Below are 20,697 nucleotides of genomic sequence, written 5' to 3'. Positions count from 1 at the left end.
GGCAAAAGATACACGCTCACACATACACACATACACGCACACTCACAAAAGCACTCACATACACATGCACCTAGGGACACGCACATGCTTGTGCACGTGCACATCCTCATGCACGCATGTGTACACAGATGCATATGCATTCACATGCTTGTACACACATGCGCACTCATGCACATACATGCACACTCACACATGCCCACACATGCACAGACATGCACAAACTTGAACATATATGCAGATGCACACGTGGACATACATGCTTGTACACACATGCATGCACTTGTACACACATGCATCCACACATAGACACATGTATACACATGCTCACACCCATACACAACATACATTTGCACATGCACATGTACACACAGGTGTGTGCACACACACATGCATGCACTTGTATATACAAACTCACGCACGTGTACACACATATACACACATTCACACACTTGCACACTCATGTACTTCACAATGCACACATGCATTTTCATACATGCACATGTGTGTATGCACACCCATATGTGCATACACACACACACACCCTGCACACATGTGTGTACTCACAATGCACACACGTGCATACTCACAATTCACACATGTGCACAGACATATATGCGCACACATGCACACTTACATACACATTCATGAGTGTGCACATTTGTACACACACGTGTACACAGCTACACACATGTGCACACACAGCGTCCCCATACCCCAGTCTCCTTCATAGCACTCCAGCATCTTCTGTGCTTTCTCTCCTGAGGGCGGGGCCTTGGTGAATGGTTCACACCAGGCAGGAGGGGGAAGCAGTTGAGTGACAGGAGAGAATTTCACACCAAGTTTGGCTTCCTGTTCCCAAAGTCCAGGGGGGAGGTTGCCACATCCTCTTCCTCGGAGGAGCCACTGGGAAGGGCAGGCAGGAACCCCAGCTGACAGCGGGTGGGCGGGGGAGATGGTGACCCCCAGGGCTCTCTCCTCTCAAGGGGCTGAGAGTGGAGCAGGGACGGAGGGACCCAGTGACTCCCGTGACCACCAGGGAATCACCTGCGGAGGGTGGGACTCCCCTGAGGGGACACTGCCGGCCTCTCCGCCCTTCCCTTCCCAGCTGGAATCTTCTGGGCTGGGGGAGGGAGGACGGGAGCAGCATCTGCAAACCAAGGCCTGGGATTGAGCCAGGGCGAGGGGAAGGTGAGGTGGCAGCTGGATGTGCGCAGAGGCAGGCTCAGCGACTGGCTCCCTCCAAGCCTCCGCTGCAAGGAAGGCCACGGAGAAGAGAAAGCGGGCTGGGCTCGGGACGGCCGGTGGCCCGGTGCGTCGGAGGACACCTGCTTCCCGCACTGTCTTCGTTCCGTGAATTCATTTTTAGGACAACAAAAGTCATGGCTCTTTTGTACCTGCAAAGAAAATAATTTCTGGTGTTTTCCCATTCCCCACCCCATGGGATTTGATCTGATCAAAGTGTGCATGGAGCAGGACGGCGAGAGACGACGCCGTGTACGTGGCCCCCTTTGTCATACCTGCCCCGGGCATGGCCAAATCCTGGCCCTGGATGCCCACTGCAGTGAGGCCTTTCTGCTCTGCTGTGAGGTGTCCGCATCTCAGGCTTGCAGTGGGGGGTGGGCCTCTCTGCACTCCCTGGCCTGTGCCTGGCCACAGAGGTGGCCGATCAGTAGCCCCCAGGGGAAAGCACTGGGTTTCCTGGGGCCGTGGCCGGGACCGTGGCCTGCGTCCCTTCTGCACTTAGACAGGTTGCCTCAGGGTCCAGTGCCGGGGTCTCAGCCACCCTCGGGACAGAAAACCGGGCAGGTGTTTCCTGCACTTTGCAACCAGCTACAGGGAGGGGCATGGGAGGCGTCAAGTGGGAGGAGGAGACTGCCTCATGTTGGAGGAGGCTGCCTGCCGTGTGTGCTGTGCGTGGGTGCCCTGGAGAGGCTGCAGGAGGCCCTGTCTGGCCCGCACACTGTCGTGGTGCCAGGCACGGGCCTGGGGCTGCTCTGTGTAACAAACAGTCTCATCTGCACACACTCAGCTCGGGAGGTGCCGGCGCCCGGACACCAGCCAACCACACTGGACTGAGCCCTGGCGACCACACTGGGACTCTCGGTCCCGCCCAACCTCCTGGGAACCCCCAGCGTTGCCCCCAGCCCAGCAGAAGCCTCCAGCAGGTCCTCCCTCCGCCTCCCCCAGTGTTTTACCCCCACCCTCCTGCAGTCCCTGCCTGGGTCCCCCCACCCCAAGTCAGATGTCGGCGCTCCACTCTGCCTCCTCCAGCCTCCCACGTGCTCATCAGCTGCCAGTGGCTGGTCCTCCCTCCTTGGGAGACCCCCAAGTGCTCAGGGCCCACGTGTACACACCGCGCAGCTCGGAGCAGCTCATCCGCATGCTGGAGCACACACGGTCCACAGCAGGCAAAGGCTGCCCCAGGAATCAGGCACGGGGAGTAGGGTTCGTCTTGGAGCTCCAGCAGTTCCAGGATCAGGGCCCAGGGTGAGCATGCGGGGTGGATATTGAGGGTGTGGGTAACGGAGGAACAGAACGCAGCATTGGGCTGACGTTGAAAGTGGGTTCACTATGCAGAGCTCCTGTGCCGAAGGCTGCAGCTCGGGAGGCAGGATGGGTGTGAGCTGCTTGTCTGGCTGCCTGGAACACAGGCCCCATGGTGGCCCAGTGAGAGGGCTGGAAACGGCGCACCTGCCTTGGTGTAACTGGAGGGAAGGATCCAGAGGCCTAGGGAGGCTGCAGTGTCAGGCTGGACCTGTCGTTAGACCTGCCAGCCGCCCCAGCAGGGGCCTGGGGACAAGGCTGTCACCGCAGCTGGGAGAAATACATTGGTGGGGACTCCACACCGGGGAGGGCTCCGTGATGGCTCCTTCTGGTGGGAAACGTGGCCACTGCCTCGGAAGCCTGAGCACCACGGGACGAACGGACCCCGGGAGGCAGAGCCGTAGGCGGGACTCACACACTGCCAGGGGAGGGCGGGAGGTGTGACCATGTGGACGGCCGGCCGAGCGGCAGTCAGGGTAGCCTTACGCATGCGCGGTCGTCCCCCTCGTCGTGAGGTGTGGGGGCTATTTCCAAGACCCCCAGTGGATGCCCGAAGCCCCAGGTGGTTCGGAATCCCGTACGCGATGCCTTTTCCTGTGGCGTGACCCTGCGCGGGCTGGCAGTGTGCACAGCACGGAGACGCTGGGCGCAGGGAGGGCCCCGACCTGGGAAGGACAGAGCCCGGCGGCGTGAGGGTTCACCACGCTACTCAGAACGGCACAATTGAAAACCCGTGAGCGATTTCCTCCTGGGCTTTCGTATTCTTGGCTGCAGTTGGCTATGAGTAACAGAAGCTGGAGTGAAGCTGAAGGTGAGGGGACGTTGTGGACCCACAGCATCGGGGACCCACCACCGCACTCCTTCCAAGGACCGACGGGAGGCCTCCCAAATCTTTACCTAATCTACATAAGCAGGAAGGTTTTAGATTAACAAAAGTCTAATGGAGTCATCAAACCAGTCTCAGCCCCTCCAGCAGGTCTCAGGTTCTCAGATGCGTGCGGTTTACATACCAAACCCCTTCAGAAAGGGCCCTGGGCCCCCCTGAAAGTGTGGGCTCCTCTTCCCCGCCCTGCCCTGCGGGACTTGTGGGCTTCTGCCTCGGTGACCGGGTCTGAACTAGACCTTTCAGGGACTCCTGGACATGGGCGCTGAACTGACATTGGTTCTGGGAACCCCAAAGCATCACTGCGGCTCTCCACTTAGGGGCTTGTGGAGAGCGGGTGGCCGTGCCATTTTCGCTCAGGTTTGACACCGCAGGCCCAGTGGGTCCCGGGATGCATCCCAGGGCCATTTCCCAGCTCCAGGTGCGCAACTGGAACAGACACACTAGAGCTGGCAGACCCCACGTCCGCTCCCTGCCCTGTGGCGTGAGGGCTGGGGTGGAGGGAGATGCTGGTGGGAGACATCAGAGCTGCTTCTACTTTTTTAAAAAAAGCCATAAATCAAAAGCAAGACCGCATGGCAGAAGGGCCGCAGAGCTCAGTGTCCCCACCAGGTCCTTGGAAGATGCAGCGGTGGCGATCCACCCCCAGCCCCATCCGGCTCAGCCATCTGGCCGGTGCAGAAGACAGATGCGTCCTGGGGAAGCAATGGGTGCCTGAGGCTGGCCCAGGTGGGGCCTCCAGCTGCAGCTGCTGTGCCAGGCGTGGCTTCGCTGCTCGGGCAGATCCACTCACTGTGGTGCCTGCTGTGCAGCCGTTGATCCGGCTGATACCTTTCTCCAGCCCTGCCTGCAAGGCCCACCGGAGACATCCGGCCTTCAGCTGGCAAGGCCGTGCCACGCCCTCCTGGCCGCACCTCGCTGCAGCCTCTGCGCCGGTCCCCGCGCGGCCTTCTCCCTCTGTGCGTCTGTGCCCACACTTCTCTCTTGCTACATGGACACCAATGGTCTCACAGGACCCACTTCAACCTACTGTGACAGGGAGGGACGTCCAAGGAGCCGACCAGGAGAGCAAGACTTGCCGCAGAAGTGACCTAAACGTCGGCCACGCGGTGCTCCTGGGCCCCGGCCACACATCTTGTCAGGAGGTGGACCTGGTGAAGGGCGAGGTGTCCTGCCTGTGAGGGGATGCTGGCGAGGTGACACGTCCCTTCTGAGCACAATGTGATGTTCGCTCAGGACGCCGCGTGGGGACAGCCGGACACTCACAGCTGCAGCGACGTGGACCCAGCTTCACCCAGCTTAAGGGAGAGGAGGATTTTGTTCGTGCCACTTCTGGGAAGTCGGAGGCAACAGCGGCCCTCCTTGGAGCCAGAAATGAAACCTGTCACCTGCCGGCCCCTTGCCCCATTCTCTCCCCATCCGAGGTCTCCTCTGGGGGTGGCCGGCTCTTCCTCTGCATCCTCAGGCTGCTTCTCCATGTGACGGGCGCAGCAGCAGCTGTGGTCTAGGGTCTCTCTCGCTCAGGGCCTGCACATGTGTGGGCGGTCTCGTGGGGTCTGCTGGTGCACACGTCCCCATGGACCAAGCCCTGCACCCAGGAGGACAGTTGTGGGGCTGCGGTGCATGGGCCGTGGGCCTGCTGGGAGGCTCTGCCCATGAATGGGAAGTTCTAGCTCGAGAGAACCGTGAAGGCCGCCACAGTCGGTGCCACCCAGAGAGGCATCTGCGTGGCCCGTGATGGCTAATTTTACATGTAGACTTGGTTGGGCCACGGGGTCCAGACATTCGGTCAGACGTTTCTCTGGATGCTTCCGCGAGGGTGTTTTTGGATGAGACTGACATTTAAATCGTGAACTTTGAGCTGCACCGATTTCCCTCCCTGACATGGGGCCTCCTTGGCAGTTGACCTTCAGACAGTCTGAGGGTCTTCCCTGTAGATCTGGGTTTTTCAGGCTCTGTCATCCCGTGGGCCGGTTCCTGAGAATGAGCTGCCTTCAATCCCCACACGTCCAGTGACTGTTCCTCGGGAGACCCTGACACGCAAACCGTGAGCCATTCTCCTGCTCATGTAGGGACGGCGGCGGCAGCTGCTCAGCCGAGGCCAGTGCTTCCCACTTTCCCCACGCCCAGGGTGCCACATCACCCGCTCGCCGCCACGTCACCCACACGCCGCCACGTCACCTGCTTGTTGCCACGTCACCCACACACCGCCACGTCACCGGCACACCGCCACGTCACCCACTTGCCACCACATCACCCGCACATCGCCACGTCACCCGCTCACCGCCACGTCACCCACACGCCGCCACGTCACCGTCTCGCCACCACGTCACCCACATGCTGCCACGTCACTGGCATGCCGCCACGTCACCCGCTTGCTGCCACGTCACCTGCTCTCTGCCACATCACCCGCACATTGCCACGTCACCCACATGCCTGGCTGTAGGGGGGGAGTGAAGCCTGTGCTTCCCGCCCACACCCTCAACAGAGAAGCAGGTCCTGCCCTCTCCTCTCCTAACTCCTTCCCACTGACCAGAAGGCACAATGTCACCTTCAGCTCTGAGCTGCAGATCTGGGTGGAGGGTGGCAGAGCAGCAAGACCCCAAGTTCAGTCCTGACCACCACGGAGCCGCCTCGCCACTTGCCAGACCACACACCAGGGCTGTTCATGGAAAGCTGCATCTCCCACTGTCCAAGCCCACACACTGAGCCGTGCAACGTGGAACACAGGTGTCAACCTGGGAGTGGCCCGCACTCAGACGGAAACGGAGCGGGCGTGGAGGAAGTCGTGGGCGGAGCTGGGAAAGAAGGAAGTGCTGAGGAGTGCTGGACATGAGCCGTGCCCACATCAGGGCTGCGGGGAAGGCACAGAAGGCACAGCCAGAGAGGTCAGAAATCTCGGAAGGGGCAGGACGCGAAAGCCAGGAGAAGGTTCCCTGGGACGGAGAGCTCCACAGAGCCATGGCCGGGGTGCAGGCGCGAGCCGGGGAAAATTCCCACCAGCGTGCAGAGCCGTCGTTCCTGACTCTGGACTCGGTGGTCGTACTGTCGGCTTGAAACCAGTTATGACGGGAGCATTTACACGAGGAAGAAGCGCCCACCATACGCGGGTTCCATTGAGGAGCTGTCGGCATTTACAGCACACAGGAGGGCCGTGTGGGGAAATGCCTCTGCGTGTGGCAGCCATACTCCTGAGAGCTGTGTTGGCAGGAAGGCTGCAGTGCCCAGTGGGGGTGAATCAAGAACAGGAAATGGGAGAACATGATGCAGCTCCCGCCTGGCCATCTCTCCTGAGGCTGGAGCTTGGAACCCGGCAGCCATGCTGTGAGAAAGCTCAGGCCAAGTGGAGGGGCAGGTGCTGGATTCCGACAGCTCAGCCACTGCCAGGAGCAGGTCTCTGCCAAGGCCAGCCACAACCCTCAGATGTGTGAGTGCCGAGCCGTCCAATGAGCGCAGCTTCCTCCAGCCCCCACCGCCAGTCAGGGTCCCGGGCCCCAGGTGCAGAGCCAACCCCACTGCCATTCAGGGTCCCGGACCCAGGCACAGAGCCAACCCCACTGCCATTCAGGGTCCCGGACCCAGGCGCAGAGCCAAATCCTCCCTGTCGCGTCCAGCCCACTGACAGATCCCTGTGCTAAGTGGCTGCTTGCTGTCCTTTTCAGCCACTGTTTGGCCATGGTTTGAATATGCTGGTGGGTGAATTGTTCACCAACCTGAGCGCTTACGATGAAGGGGCAAGTTGTCCACATCATGGGCCAGGAGGAAACAGGAAAAATGAATCCTTTGTAGGATAAAAAAAAAATCTATTTTAGATTCACTGGCAGCAGAGGCAGGTTAGAGATGAATTTAACAGCTGGACTGCCGGGCAGAGCCCCAGCCCCGTCTCCTGTAACTGTGCGGCCTCAGGCCAGTTATGGAAACTCCAGCTGCCTCTGCTTCCCCATCTATACCACGGGCATAGCACAGATGCCCCCTCTCGAAGGGCTGCTCTGAAGGTGCAGAGAACGCATTTTTGAAAAGTGTCTGGAGTGGTATCTGGTGCGCTAATGCCAGATTTGATAAATTGAGGCAAAACCTGAGACCTCCTAGGTGAGGTTTTTGTTCCACGGAAGAGACCAGCAAGGAACAGGCATTTGACCCTGTTGACAAGTGCTGCCAGGGAACCGGGATCGCACCACAGTCATCACAGAGCTGGGTCAGCACCCAAGGGGTAAACGCAATTTCAGCTGGGAGGAAACTCAAATTCTATAACCCCTTTACAGTGTTTTGGGGAGAAGAAAATAGCAGAAAATGCACCCAAAGTCCTCCATTTTTATTATAACTCCCTTCTATCCCCATTCCATCTTCCTCTCTCTCCCTTTTTCTCTTTCTCCCTCCTTCACTCCCTCTCTCTCCCTGTCTCACACAAACATGCATGCACACACGTACATACTCAAGTATACACAGAGGCATGCATGCACACACATGCATGCACACATGTGTACACACTCAGGCAAACATGCACACACATACATGCACACATGTGTACATACTCAGGCAAACATGCACACACATGTGCTCATGTGCAGGCACACACTCAGGTACACATGTACATAGGCACACAGGCACACATGCATGCACACACGTGTACATACTTAGGCACACAGACACATGTGCAGGCGCAGACATACAGAAGCTCATGCGCACACAGACACGTGCACACACATGTACATACTCAGGTGCACATGAACGCACATGCACACACACACAGATGTATGCACACATGTGCAGGTGCATACATGCAGAGGCTCATATGCACACACACATGCACACACAAAAGCACACACAGGCACACACAGAGGCACACACACGTTCTCACCCTGGCACCACTTCTCACATCTCTTCACCGGTTGGGACTCACCTCTTTACCTGGAGAAGCGGGTGGTGCCTCGGCCGGTGGGTTTGAGTCCCCTGCATCTCTTTGTCTTCAGCACACTGTGAGCCTGCATTGCCTTCCCAAGGCCTGCTGTGCCCATCTGCAGAGTTAATGGGCTGTGGGCCACCAGCTGTCACATGGGGGCATGCAAGGGTGGCACCCAGGGGCAATGAATAGACTGCCACAGACATGTCTGCTGTCTCTTTAAAGCCACTTACAGTTGGATCTCCTGCCTGAGCCCAAGAAGGGAAGATGGCATTTGGAAAAGCAGGCTCAGACCAACGCCCTCCTCATTGGTGGTCCAAAGCTTAAATCCTGGACGTGCCACAAAGGACTGATCTTGCCAAGGCTAAATAAGCAAAGTGGAATGAAAATTAAAGTTAATTCTGAATCCAAGGTCCTTTTAGAAAAAAAAGTAAATTAGCCTGATTTAATCATTCCACATTTTAAACATATATCAACATCACATGGTACCCCATATGACATATGCAATATTTGTGAATTAAAAACAAAATGATTTTAAAAACAGAAAAGCAGGAGGGGAGGGGATCAGTGTGTTGTTATGTCCAATCTAAGAAACTCTGCTGTCCCAGGAGTCAGCAGTGGAAAAATCACAGGTCTTGAAATCCAACAGACCAGCGTTCAAATAATGATTCAGTTATTAAAAAAAATCTGGGGTGTCAGTGACCCCCACTTTGTCTCCTGGGCCTAAGCTGGAGCTGCCAGTGGATGTCTGTCGAGGTCACTCTCAGTGAGGACTTGGTCCGAGCAACCGCCGCCCACACTTGGGTCTCCTGGGGAAGGTCCCACCCTCATTCCTGAACTCCACGCCCAGAGGATCTTGGCCCAGGAGAGGGAAGCAGAGGCCCAGACCCAAACTCGTCAAAACCAAAAGTCATGTTTTGCTTTAGTCATGTCTTCTGTGACATGGTTGCATTGAAGTCTGATTCGACAGCGTGTCATTCGTTGCTACACTGGGGAGCCTGGCATTTGGGGGCGTGAGGTGGGTTTGGCATAAAATCCCGATTTGCTGGAAGGCTGCGGTGCTGACTGAGAGAGCACTACTCACCAAAATACCCCAGTTCTCCCATCTTCCAAGCACGCGGTAGGAGCTCCCTTCCCACCCCACTGCGTCCAGGGGCCCATGTTCCCACCCCACTGCATTCGGGGCCCGTGTGACCGTCTCTGTCCAGCAGGTGACGGGTGGAAGCAGCGGGTGTGGCTTCGGAGTGGGGCATGGACGGTGCAAGGCCCCTGAGTGCTCCTCCCTGGCTGGCCATCCAGTGTTCACGCAGGGGCTCCGAGCGACTCTGGCCAGCAGAACTCCCCGGTGACCCAGGTGGACGCGCAATCCCGTGAGAAATTACCCTGTGTCATTTATGCCATTGAGATTTGGGGGTTGCTTGTGATCACGGCATAACCCCTGCCTCCTCGAGGGACACATTTAGGGGCTAAAACACAGCACACCGCATTCCCTGGGTGCCGCCTGAGTGAGAAAATGCCTTTCTCTCCATGATGTGGCCAGAAAGCACTTCAGTGACCTTGAGTTCCAATCTGTGGTTCGAGGAAAGGGCCACGTCCAACTGGGGGTGAATGCGGTTCAGATCTGTACAGAGTAATCGAGGCTAAACCTCCCACAGGGCTTAAGCTCACGGACGTTGAAGTACCAGCATTTCCCTTCACTGGGCTCGTTTCAAATCCCACGCTGCGTCCTCCATGGCCCCCATCCACACGAGCGCCTGCACCTCCAGAGTTCTGCAGTGACAACCAGGTGCCTCCCCGGCGATGCTGCAGTGGTGTGACCTCGGCTCACTGGGGTTGATGCTACTGGTGAGGGTTTCTCCCAATGCGAAGGGTCGGCACCCCGGACTGCAGCTACCTTTGTGGACTCGGCAGGGTCTGGCTCTCTAAGGGAGGCCCTGGAAGGCCGGGGTTTATCAAGGACGGGGTGGGGCTGGCACTGTGGTGCTAAGATGAGGGGCAGCCGTGGGTACATGCGTCTTCTCAGACAGGGGTTCATCTCTGCACTCTGTGGGGTAACGCGTCTTCTCAGACAGGGGTTCATCTCTGCACTCTGTGGGGTAATGCGTCTTCTCAGACAGGGGCTCATCTGTACGCCGGGGGCTGCCTCACATGTTACAACTCACTGAGCATTCAGCATATGTATATTTTTGTGTGTGTTTGTGTGTGTTTGTTGAGACAGGGTCTCACTCCGTTACCCAGGCTGGAGTGCAGTGGTGTGATCTCAGCTCACTGTAGCCTTGACTTCCCCAGGCTCAGGTGATGCTCCCACCTCAGTCTCCCACGTAGCTGAGACTACAGCTGTGCACCACCACGCCCGGCTAATTTTTTGTTCTTTTTTGTAGAGATGAGGTTTTGCCATGTTGCCCGGGCTAGTCTTAGACTCCTGGGCTCAAGCAATCCACTGGCCTCAGCCTCCCAAATTGCTGGGGGGAGGTCACCGCACCTGGCCTCCCGTATGTCCTGAAAATCCAGCAAATGATAGTTTGCCGGACTATCAGACGGATTCCCTTCCATGTAAAGTACACCATTATTTTCCCATGTCCAGTGTGCTTATATTTCCAATGAAATTTACCCAAATCTTGATAGTAGTTAGGCCACATCTTTTCCTGCTAGATTTTAGAATGCAGTAAAATGTATTTACACGAATAAAATGTTTTCTCCTACAAAGCCACTTTAACATCATTTTCATTAAACATGTAATGAAAAGTGTATGATGTTTTCTCTTGAGTGACCATGACTAATAAAGTCGATTCTGGAGCCCAATTGTCTGGGCTTGAATCCCAGATCCATGCTTTGCCATTGACGTGACCTTGAGCAAGCCAGTTGCCCTTTGGGTGCCTCAATTTCCTCACATGGAAAATTAGGTAACACCAGTTTGTATCACACCTTAACGTGGCTACTGTTGGTACTAACCAGGTGACAGGCATAGAAGACCGTGCCTGGTGAAACCTTTGCCCTGCGTGTGTGCCAGCTACCTGCATCATTATTCCAGCAGCTGTCCTCGTAACGTCGGGAAACATTTTACAACCTGCATTTTATAAACAGAAAAATACGGCATTTTAAGGAGGGACACGGGAATGGCTATTGATCAAACACAGACCAGGGTTTATCACACTGGCTGCGTCGTAATCACCTCCCGGATGATTAAAAACAGCCTCCCCGGCTCCGTCTCAGAACAGGTGATACATATCTACGGTAAACGCCCTGCAGACAGCTGCCTCCGTCCCAGTGCCCGGTCCTGCCTGGTTCTGGTCCTCTGCATTTCCTGAGATAAACGTCCTGAGGAAGAAAAGAATGGCTCAACAAAGAAAGGAGAAATGGGTGTTCATCTCACCCAGCCTCAGCGAAGGGGCAGAAAACCTCCAAGTTAGATGGGCTGTCATGCCTGACACCAAGAAATGGATATTTGAAGAATAGACTACTAAGCTCAGAGCCAGAACCCCCCAGCTCTCCCTACACACATGTGCACACACAGACACATGCACACACAGATATACATACAAACACAGACACATGCACACACACACAGACACATGCACACACAGATATACATATAGACACATGAACACATGAACAAACAGATATGAACAGAGACATGCACACGTGAACATGCACAGATGACACACACATGAACATGCATAGACACTTATACACACACAGAAACATGTACACATGAACACACATAGGCATCCACACACATGAACATAAACACAGAGACACACATACCTGGAGAGAAACATGCACACGTGAACACACAAACATAGACATGCACACACACAGACACACAGAGACACTTGTACACAGATACACAGACACCTGCACACATGGACACACACACATAGATACACAGACACATGCACACAGATATACATACAAAGACACATGCACGCATGAACAGAGATATGAACACACACACAGACACACATAGACACATGCAGATACACACATGCACAGACACATGCACACACATGAGCACACACAGACACAATGCACACTGACACGCAGGCACATGCACACACAGATATACACACAGACACATGCACATGCATGTGCGCTGACAAATGGACGTGCACATATGCAGATACATGGGCACGCAGAGGCAAATGCATGCACGCTCATGCGCGCGCACACACACACACACACACACAGAGCCAAGAGCTGTGAAGCCCGTTGTCCTACTCATCTCTCTGTGGAGAGCCAAGGACAGGTGCTTAATAAATGCTCCATCATTTATTCACTCATCCCACACACATTTACTGAGCACCACTCCGTGTCCGGTCTCTGGGAACACAGGGGTGAACCCTGCCTTTGGGTGAAACTCCTGTCTCTTGGGTGCTCGCATTCTGCGCCTGGAAGCTGGGCCCCTGCGCTGCGTGGCTTGGCTGACATCTCCCGTGGATTCCAGGTTCTCCTCCACAAAACGCCAGTGTGGGGCCAGATCAGAGCCTGGGCTAGGGGTGGGGGCCGCCGGGGTTTGCGGCCTCGCGTCTTACCTGCGAGCCTGGCTCAGGGACGGGGCCTTCTCCCCTGCTGGTGGCTTCGGGGTCCCCTGCTGCATCCCAAGCCCCACCCCCCCCCACCCGCCCCGGGACTCAGCTTCCCCAGTCCTCAGCCCTGGACGGGGGAGAGGGAGGGAGGCCGGGAGCTGGGCTTGGGGAGGGGTGGGCAGGAGACCACCAGAGCGGCCCTGCCCCGGGTCCTGCCCCGGCCGCCCCCTCCCCCATTCACGCCGGCGACGCCGCCCTGGCCGGGCATCCCCGGGGGCCCCGCTGCCCTCGGGTCAAGCTTGGGGTCGATTCGGACCGCGCTGGCCATTGGGAGCCGCGGGCGTCTGGCGGGTCCTGGGGAGGGAGGGTCCGCGCCTGCCCCGCCCCCCGCGCCCGTGCCCTTGGCCCAGGCTCTGCGCGCTGCCCCCGGACCTGCTGCGCTGGGGTCCCCGGGGGGCGCGGTGGGGGGCGGGGCGGGCGCGCGGGGCGGTCCCGGGGGCGGCCTTGCGGGGCGGGGGAGGCGGGGCGGGGCGGTCCCGGGGCCGCGGATGCAGATGAGCTGAGCTGAGGCCGCGTCACTCTGCACCGGCGCGGTGGCTGCGGGGCGGGCAGGACAGGAGCCGGCACCGACACCGAGCGCCGCCCGCCCGCACCTCCCCCGCCGCCCCCGGCGCCCCCGGCCCCCCTCGCCGCTCCCCGGGGCGGGGCCGCGCCCTCTGAGTGGGGGATGCCGGCCGCGCCCCGCGCCCCCAGCCCCGGGCAGCCCCCTGCGCTCTGGGGCACCCCGGGCGGCCGTGGCCGGGCGCGCTGAGCTGGTGCTGAAGGGACAGCTCCCGGCCGAGCCCCGCAGCCCCGGGCGGCTCATGGTCCCCGAAGCCGAAGCCGAAGCCGAAGCCCAGGCCCGGGCGGGGATGCTGGGGATGCCCCGCGAGTGAGGCCCCCGCTGCAGCCGCGTTCATGGCGGTGGCCAGGAAGATCCGAACTTTGCTGACGGTGAACATCCTGGTGTTCGTGGGCATCGTCCTGTTCTCCGTGTACTGCCGCCTGCAGGGCCGCTCCCAGGAGCTCGTGCGCATCGTGAGCGGCGACCGCCGGGTGCGCAGCCGACACGCCAAGGTGGGCGCGCTGGGGGACCGCGAGGCCATCCTGCAGCGCCTGGACCACCTGGAGGAGGTGGTCTACAACCAGCTCAACGGTGAGCGGGGGCGCCAGGGGGCAGGGGAAGCCCTGCTGGGTACAGCGGCCACCCCGGGCGCGATGGGTCAGGCCGGACTCGGGTGGGCGCCCCTCTGCGCCCCTGTGGGAGGGAATATGCAGGAGAGAGGAAAGGGAAGGGCCGCGGAGGCCCCTCTAGCAGCAGGCAGCAACCTGGGTCCCCCCCGCCCTGCCCCACGGCACCCACCCCTCCAGGGGAGACTTGAGGAGTCCCCCTGCCCCCACAATGACTCCAAACTTACTCCCCAGGGGAACTTCTGCAGGGGCTCTAGGAGCAGGCAGTGCCCCAGGTCCAGGAGTGTGGGGTGGGGGGCAGGCTTGGCGCTCCAGGAGTGGGGGGCATCAGGTTTAGGCGAGGGCGTCAGGTTTAGGCTGCGGCCGACCCCTCCACTCTTGAAGGTGGGGAAAGAGGAGGGTGGGGACGCCACCCCTGGGAGGCTGCTGGTGCCGTATCCTTTGCCCCTGAGGTTCGAAGGCACCAAATGCTTCAACCACTGTGCTAGGCAGCCCCTGTCCTGGGGGTGCCCAAGGCCTCGTTAGAAAGTTGTTATGGGAGAAGCATGAGGCTGAGACCTGAGACTCGTGGGAGGATGGAGTTGAGGATCAAGCAGGGCTTGGCAGGACTCATTACCCAGGGAGACGCAGGTTGTAGCACCTGGGAGCCCCAGAGTCCATGAAAGCATCCAGCTCCTCGTGGGTCTATTTCATCAGGAGTGGACGTAGGTCAGCCCGAGAGGCAGCACCGGAGTCACCACAGGTCAGGGCCAGCGGCCACAGCTGCTGAAAGCAAGCACTTTTCCACGCGCTCTACCCTCCTGGAGCAGGACCGGAGGAGCAGCTGCCCCCAAGGCTGCGCTGCATCGGGGTGCCAGGCAGGAGGAGAAAGTTTGCATGTGCCCACATCACTACCCGACGTGGCTTTCCGTTCCCTGTCGATGATTCAGGTTTCTGCATTGGCAGCCCCAGCAAACCTCCTCCAGAAAGCATCCGTAACAGGCTGGTAGTGGGAGGTGACGGGAGCTGGGGTTACGCGGGCAAGCACGGGCTCCGGATGTGCCTGCTGTGTGTGGGGGCGAAACCACGGGGGTGGTCTTGCGTTTCCTTCAGGAGCCGCACCCTCTCTTGAGGGCAAGCTGCAGACAGGCCGTGGGGTGGGAGGGAAGGTGAGTCCCCATGACGAGGGGTCGTCCCAGCTTTGTCTGGCTCAGAGCAGCCCGACTTCCCGAGCACCATCACCCACAGAATCCCTGAGTTTCTCGCAGAGCTGTGCTTGGTGAGCTCTGCGGCTTCTCTCATCTTTCTGACTCAGCTGGAGCCACGAGGGGAGAAAAGTAGTTCAAGCAGCTGCCTGGCCGCCCGGCAGTGCGATTCGTCTGCCGGAAGGCGGCGTGCCTGGCAATGGCACATGGCTCTATTGAAGCGTGCTTGCCACGGTGTTATGGTCTGTTTTATGGGGAGAGTCGGAGGATTACATAAAAACATTGGCAGCACGCTGAGGTTGTGTAACACCACGAGGGCAGCTCGGCCCTGTGAGTCGTATTCCCTGCCTCACCCTTCAAGGTGAGAATCGGCCGGGACTCTTGGTGGTGGAAAAAGCCAGGACCCATGATCTGCTTTGCTGACATTAGCGGGAGATCAGGAAGCATTGTAGGAAAGTGTGTCTCCCCCTGCCCCAGCCCGCCACCCCCAGTACCTTCTCCCGTCCCCCCTCCTCTGGTCCTCTTTCCCCTCCCTTCTTCCTCTTTGCTTCCCTCCCCCTTCCTCCTTTCTTGCTTTTAAAATCGTTTCTCCTTCTTTCCTTCATCCCAGCTTCCTCCCTTGTCAGCCTGCCTCTGAACTGCCCCCACCATCTGTCTGCTCTGTCTGCCGTCCACCTTTTGATGAGGCCGAGTTCCATCCCCCTCTGTGATGAGGCTGTGCCGTGTTCCTCTCTGTGACCAGTGGGCCTGGCACAGTGTCTAACCCAAGAGTCAGTCAATCTTGGCCCCAGGAAATGGTGGGAGACACCAAATTACTCTCACCCCTGGTGGGGCCCTAGGGGGAGGGCAGTGCAGTAGAGGCTTGACGTTTGTCCCCACGAGGCCGTTCGAAACAGCATTACCCGCTCCGATGCTGGCACAGGCCGTCGGTGTTCAGGGTGTGGAAGGAGGGCTCCCTGGAGGAGGCAGCCTGCTTCCATCACAGCCTGTTCCAGAATGTGATATCCCAGGATGCAAGACTGATTCCTGGGAGCTCCCACTCGATACTAATCCGTCTGAGTTCAGAAAGGAGAGGGGGAAATCCAAAACAAGATGGATTGATCACTTTTCCCTGCCTTGATTGCTTCCTGGAATTCCTCCGCTGGCTGGGAGGGGCCTGGTGGAAGGAAGTCCACGTCTTCCTCGGAGTGGAGGAGCAGGAGGGCCGTCGGGATGGGGAGGGGCCTGGAATCTGAAGTTCTCCCCGCACCCTGCCTCCGCAGGCCCAGTGGCCTTTCTTTGGGATGTCCATTGACCTTGGCAAAGAAGTCCTAAGAAATGTGCGCAGTGTCAAATTCATGAGGCCCCGGAGGGATGCTGGTTAAGGAAGCTCTGTGTGGTCACTCCTCTGTGTACGTCAGGGTTTGCTTCTAAATTCAGCGCTCAAGGCAAGGAAAAAATGTTTATACACAAAAACCATCCTTCTGAATATTTTCAATTGCACATAAATGACAGCATCCATGGTTTTGTGCACGCAGCAGACACAGGAAGTCTCATAAACACTAAATTTCAGAGCCTCTAAACTCAAGGAAAAGAACGGGAGGAACGGTCTCTGTTCAGTTGTCTGGGTATTCAAACCCATCTGCCTTTAAGAAAATTTTCAAGCCCCTTGGGTTGGGAAGGGGAGAGGGAGACAAAGAGCCCCCACTTTCTCTAGGCATTTGCAGGGCCCACCCTGTGTCCATGCGAGGCCTGGGCAGCGCTAAGTCACGCTGGGCTGTTTGTTGCTGTGGGCGTGGAGGGGGTGAAGGTCACCACCAGGGAGCAGGGCTGCCCACGTCGCGGCGGCTGGACTCACTCTGCTGGGAGAGGAGAATTGCCCCCGCCTGGCGCGGTTCCGGCCCTCCTGCCCCTCAGGAAGAAAGGCTCTGAACGGAGGATGGAGCCGGGGATGGCGATGGGAAGTTTTCCTTTTGTCGGTTGGTGGTGAGGGAGGTCGTTTCTAAACTTCAGAGCACACACGTGTGAATTCCGTCTAACTGACCTGCCCCAGCCCAGGTCACAGGGCAGGCTCAGGTCTGAGAGGTCTGGGCCTGAGCAGCAGGAAAGCTGGGAGGCTGGGACAGGGTGGACCACAGGGCCCAGAGAGGTCCGGCGAGGTGGCACTGGCTTCAGAGGGAGCTAGGCTTCTGTAGTTACTAAAAGTTTAAACTGAAAAAACAGAAGGCCCCACTGTGGCCAGGTGGTTGCTGGCCAGAGAAGGTTGGGGTGTGGCGCGCGCTCATTGCACACTTGTCCTGCCCACGCCCCCCTCTCCAGGAACACGGACTCGGGCTCCCTCCAGTCTCAGGAATTCCCACGTGCCTCATGCATCCCCCCATGACTGTGTGACACCTCGCTCGTGTCCACTGAGGGCGAGGCCGTGTCTGTCTGGTCCCGGCTCTGACGCCCAAGGCCTCTGGCAGTACCACAAACACAGCGCTCCATGAATATCTGTCCAGTGAGCAAGCGAGGGGGTTTTTCTCCAAGCAATTCATTGTTTTGTTTAAATGAACTTAAGAGACACTTGTGTGTCTCCAGCGCACCCGTGAGTAGAAGGTGATTGAGTGTCATGGGAACAGCCTGGAGACTCCAGCAGGTGCCGCCCCACCGAGGCCCGCCCTGTCCTCAAGGGAAGAAGCTGCCCCACCAAGGCCTGCCCTGTGCCCGAGGGAGGCCTGAGCCAGGGCCACATGAGTACGATGCCAGAAGAACTCGGGAGAGCAAGGCCTGAAGAGGGGTGGCGTCTCACGGAGCTGTGCCCGTGCATGGCCCACAGCCATGTCTGCAAGCTGGGCCCACTGGGACACAGCCCCTGCTTTGGGAAGCTCCAGAGTGTGTGCAGAGCAGCAGCCGAGGGGACGTTCCTGTGGGGCTGGAGGACATGGGGAAGGGGTGGTCAGGTTGCCAAGGGGCGTATCTCCCCAGGCTGCCTTCGCCACAGTGGGGGCCCAGAACTCTAATTCAGACGCAAAACACTGCCAGGTGTCCCGGCACCATGAGTGACTACCAGTGAAGACCTGGCTGAACCAGAGTGTAGAGGCCGGGGAGGTGAGAAAGGGGAGGTGGGGGGAGAATGCCAGGCCACCCAACGCTTGCCTTGCACCCGGCTGCAGAGGGGCTGCAGGCTAGATGGGACGGTGTCTCCCCGACAAGAGCAGGGGCGATGGCATCTGCTTCAGCAGCAGGCAGACCGCACGGCTGAGCGCGTGAACTTGGGGAGCCAGTCCAAAGACGCCGTGCTGTCAAAGTGACAGGCAGTCGGCCCACACTGCCCTTGTCCCGTCCACAGCCGCTGGTCCGGGGTCTCGGATGAGGCACGGGCACATCAGCTGCACGAAGGCAGCATCTCTTGCGTGCCTGGCACAAAGCACGTGCCCGTCAGTCCTGTGTGATGAGTGAAGGCCAGGCAGGGGCTCGCAGACAGTGCCGTCGGAGCTGCGTGGGGTGGTGCAGAAGGCGCGGTCGGAGGCACACAGGGTCGGGTCCCAGCAGTGCCTGGCTGCCGCCCGGCGAGCGTCTTGGCGTGTCCTGCGGCCCCCGCTCTGCCGGCTCCGGCACACCCTCCCTCGAGAGCTCTGGAGGGTGTCAGGTGTGGGTTTCTAAAAAGGGCTTTCCAAGCGTCTGCTCTGCGTAAGCATTTCCATTTTGGAAATGCTTTGAGAAATTCTCCTTGCGAGGAAATGCGGTTTCCAGCAGAAAGCTTTTCCTATTCACTCGTTGAGTTTTATTTCCCAAATGACTCCTGCTGGTTCCAGGCGGCCTTTCCAGCTTGAGTTCATCGTCTCTACCCTCCCCTGAATTCCCTCCGTGTGTCACAACATCCCACGTTGCTGATCCAAACGGCCGGAGTGGCCGTGGCCGGGAAGACAGCTGCCGTGCCCTGGAGGCTTCAGGCGCGGCCCCAGCAGGTCTCGCTTCAAAATGGCAGCAGCATTGACGTGGTGACCGTTTTTCCGCCTGGATCATTAACCTCCAGGCCCCGGCGGAGTTTCACAGCTTCCCCATGATTGCGGATTTACTACAAAAAGTGAAAAAATAGTTACTAGGCACGGCCAGGGCCCCCGCTCTGTCTCCGATGACGAGGCTGGTTCGTGGCTACAGGATGGGAATTGCCTCTCCTGTTTCCCGACGTCGGCTGGGCCTCCTGACACTCGGAGGAGTCTGGCATTTCCCGGCTGAGGAGATGAACACATTTTGGTTGTGCGTTCTCTTCCTCGCGTGCGTTCGCACACAGCCGTCCTCCCCACAGCTGCCCCCGGATTTGTTGGGGATTTTGACCCCATGTGACCATCGACGGGTCAGAGCCACTCAGCCTGCTCCCTTGACCCGGAGGCTGGGCTCTCTGCAGACCTGCACCTTTGAGTCTTGGGGGAGATGAGTTCCTAAACACTTGTCAGCCACTTCCCTCGGGGCGGAGCAGACCTGCGTGGGGCCTTCTGTCTGCAAACGCAGCAGCCCAAGCTTCTAGGAACGACCCAGGCGGGCGGTGATCCCCGCGTCGGCGTGTGCTGGGCTGAGCGTTTGCATTTACGATTCAGCTCAGCAACCTGCGTATTTCAGAGTCTTGGAACTATTTTCTGAAAGGACAGTTTATCCTTCATTGGCTGGAAACTTGACAAAAATAAGTCTGTAAATTTCCATGTCAGATATCCCACTGAGGACAAGCGGGCAGGACGGGATCCGTGTCTTCAGACCCGTGTGGTCAGTGGCCCGTTCTCTCTTGATCAAGCACAGATGCCTGTGAAGGGACAAGGAGGTGGAGAAGCCGGGAGGCGCTGGAGGAGGGGGCAAGGCTGACGCACGGCTCTCACGCCCTAGGAGATGCCCTGTGGCCTGGGCTTCCCCTTACGGGATGGTGAGGAGAATGATGGCTGCCCCGCCACTCAGCGAGGGGACTGGTGTCAGCCTAAGTCTCACAGTCCGCCCTCTGGTTGCCAGTCACAGAAAGGAGAAACTCATATTCTAGTCATTGAAAAGGTGCCAAGGGTTGCATCATCTTGTAGCATGGAAGCGGCTTGGCCCTGGGCTCTGCACCCCATCTCCTGGGCTCATGATGCCCTCCCAGAAGGCCGCCCAGGACTGCTCCCGCCTCCATCCTCGCAGAGCCTACAAACCCCGCTCCCATGCCTAGGGACGCCCATGGTGCTGCCTGAGTTCTGGAAGTAGGAGGGGGCAAACTGTGAAGGGGTGACAGGAGCTGGGGTCGGGGAGATGCCCCCATTTCCTGTGCAGACACTCACCCCTCCCGGAGCCTTCCGTGGGACGACTGAGCCACGGACGGGGGTCCCGGGTCCTTGCTGTGCTCGAACTGTCATTTGTGGGCCCGGCCCCTCCAACCCGAAGGCTTGTGTCTGTGGGCAGTGGCACCACCTCGTGCGCCGCACGTCTGTTCCTTCCCGGCAAAGCCGT

General features: G+C 58.6%; 1 protein-coding gene across 1 annotated transcript in view; it reads left to right on the top strand.

Annotated features, from left to right (window-relative positions):
- Positions 1-13,481: 13,481 nt before the first annotated feature.
- GALNT9 (polypeptide N-acetylgalactosaminyltransferase 9) overlaps positions 13,482-20,697 on the top strand; it is a 120,662-nt gene continuing 113,446 nt past the window's right edge. Inside the window, exon 1 of the mRNA XM_025403738.1 lies at positions 13,482-14,048. Coding sequence (XP_025259523.1) covers positions 13,811-14,048 — 238 coding nt within the window. The 5' untranslated portion in view covers positions 13,482-13,810. The remainder of the gene's footprint in view (positions 14,049-20,697) is intronic.

The sequence above is a fragment of the Theropithecus gelada genome, chromosome 11, assembly GCF_003255815.1.
Source record: "Theropithecus gelada isolate Dixy chromosome 11, Tgel_1.0, whole genome shotgun sequence".
Lineage (NCBI taxonomy): Eukaryota > Metazoa > Chordata > Mammalia > Primates > Cercopithecidae > Theropithecus > Theropithecus gelada.
Note: the sequence above shows the minus strand (reverse complement) of the source record. Positions and strands in the feature narration are given on the sequence as shown.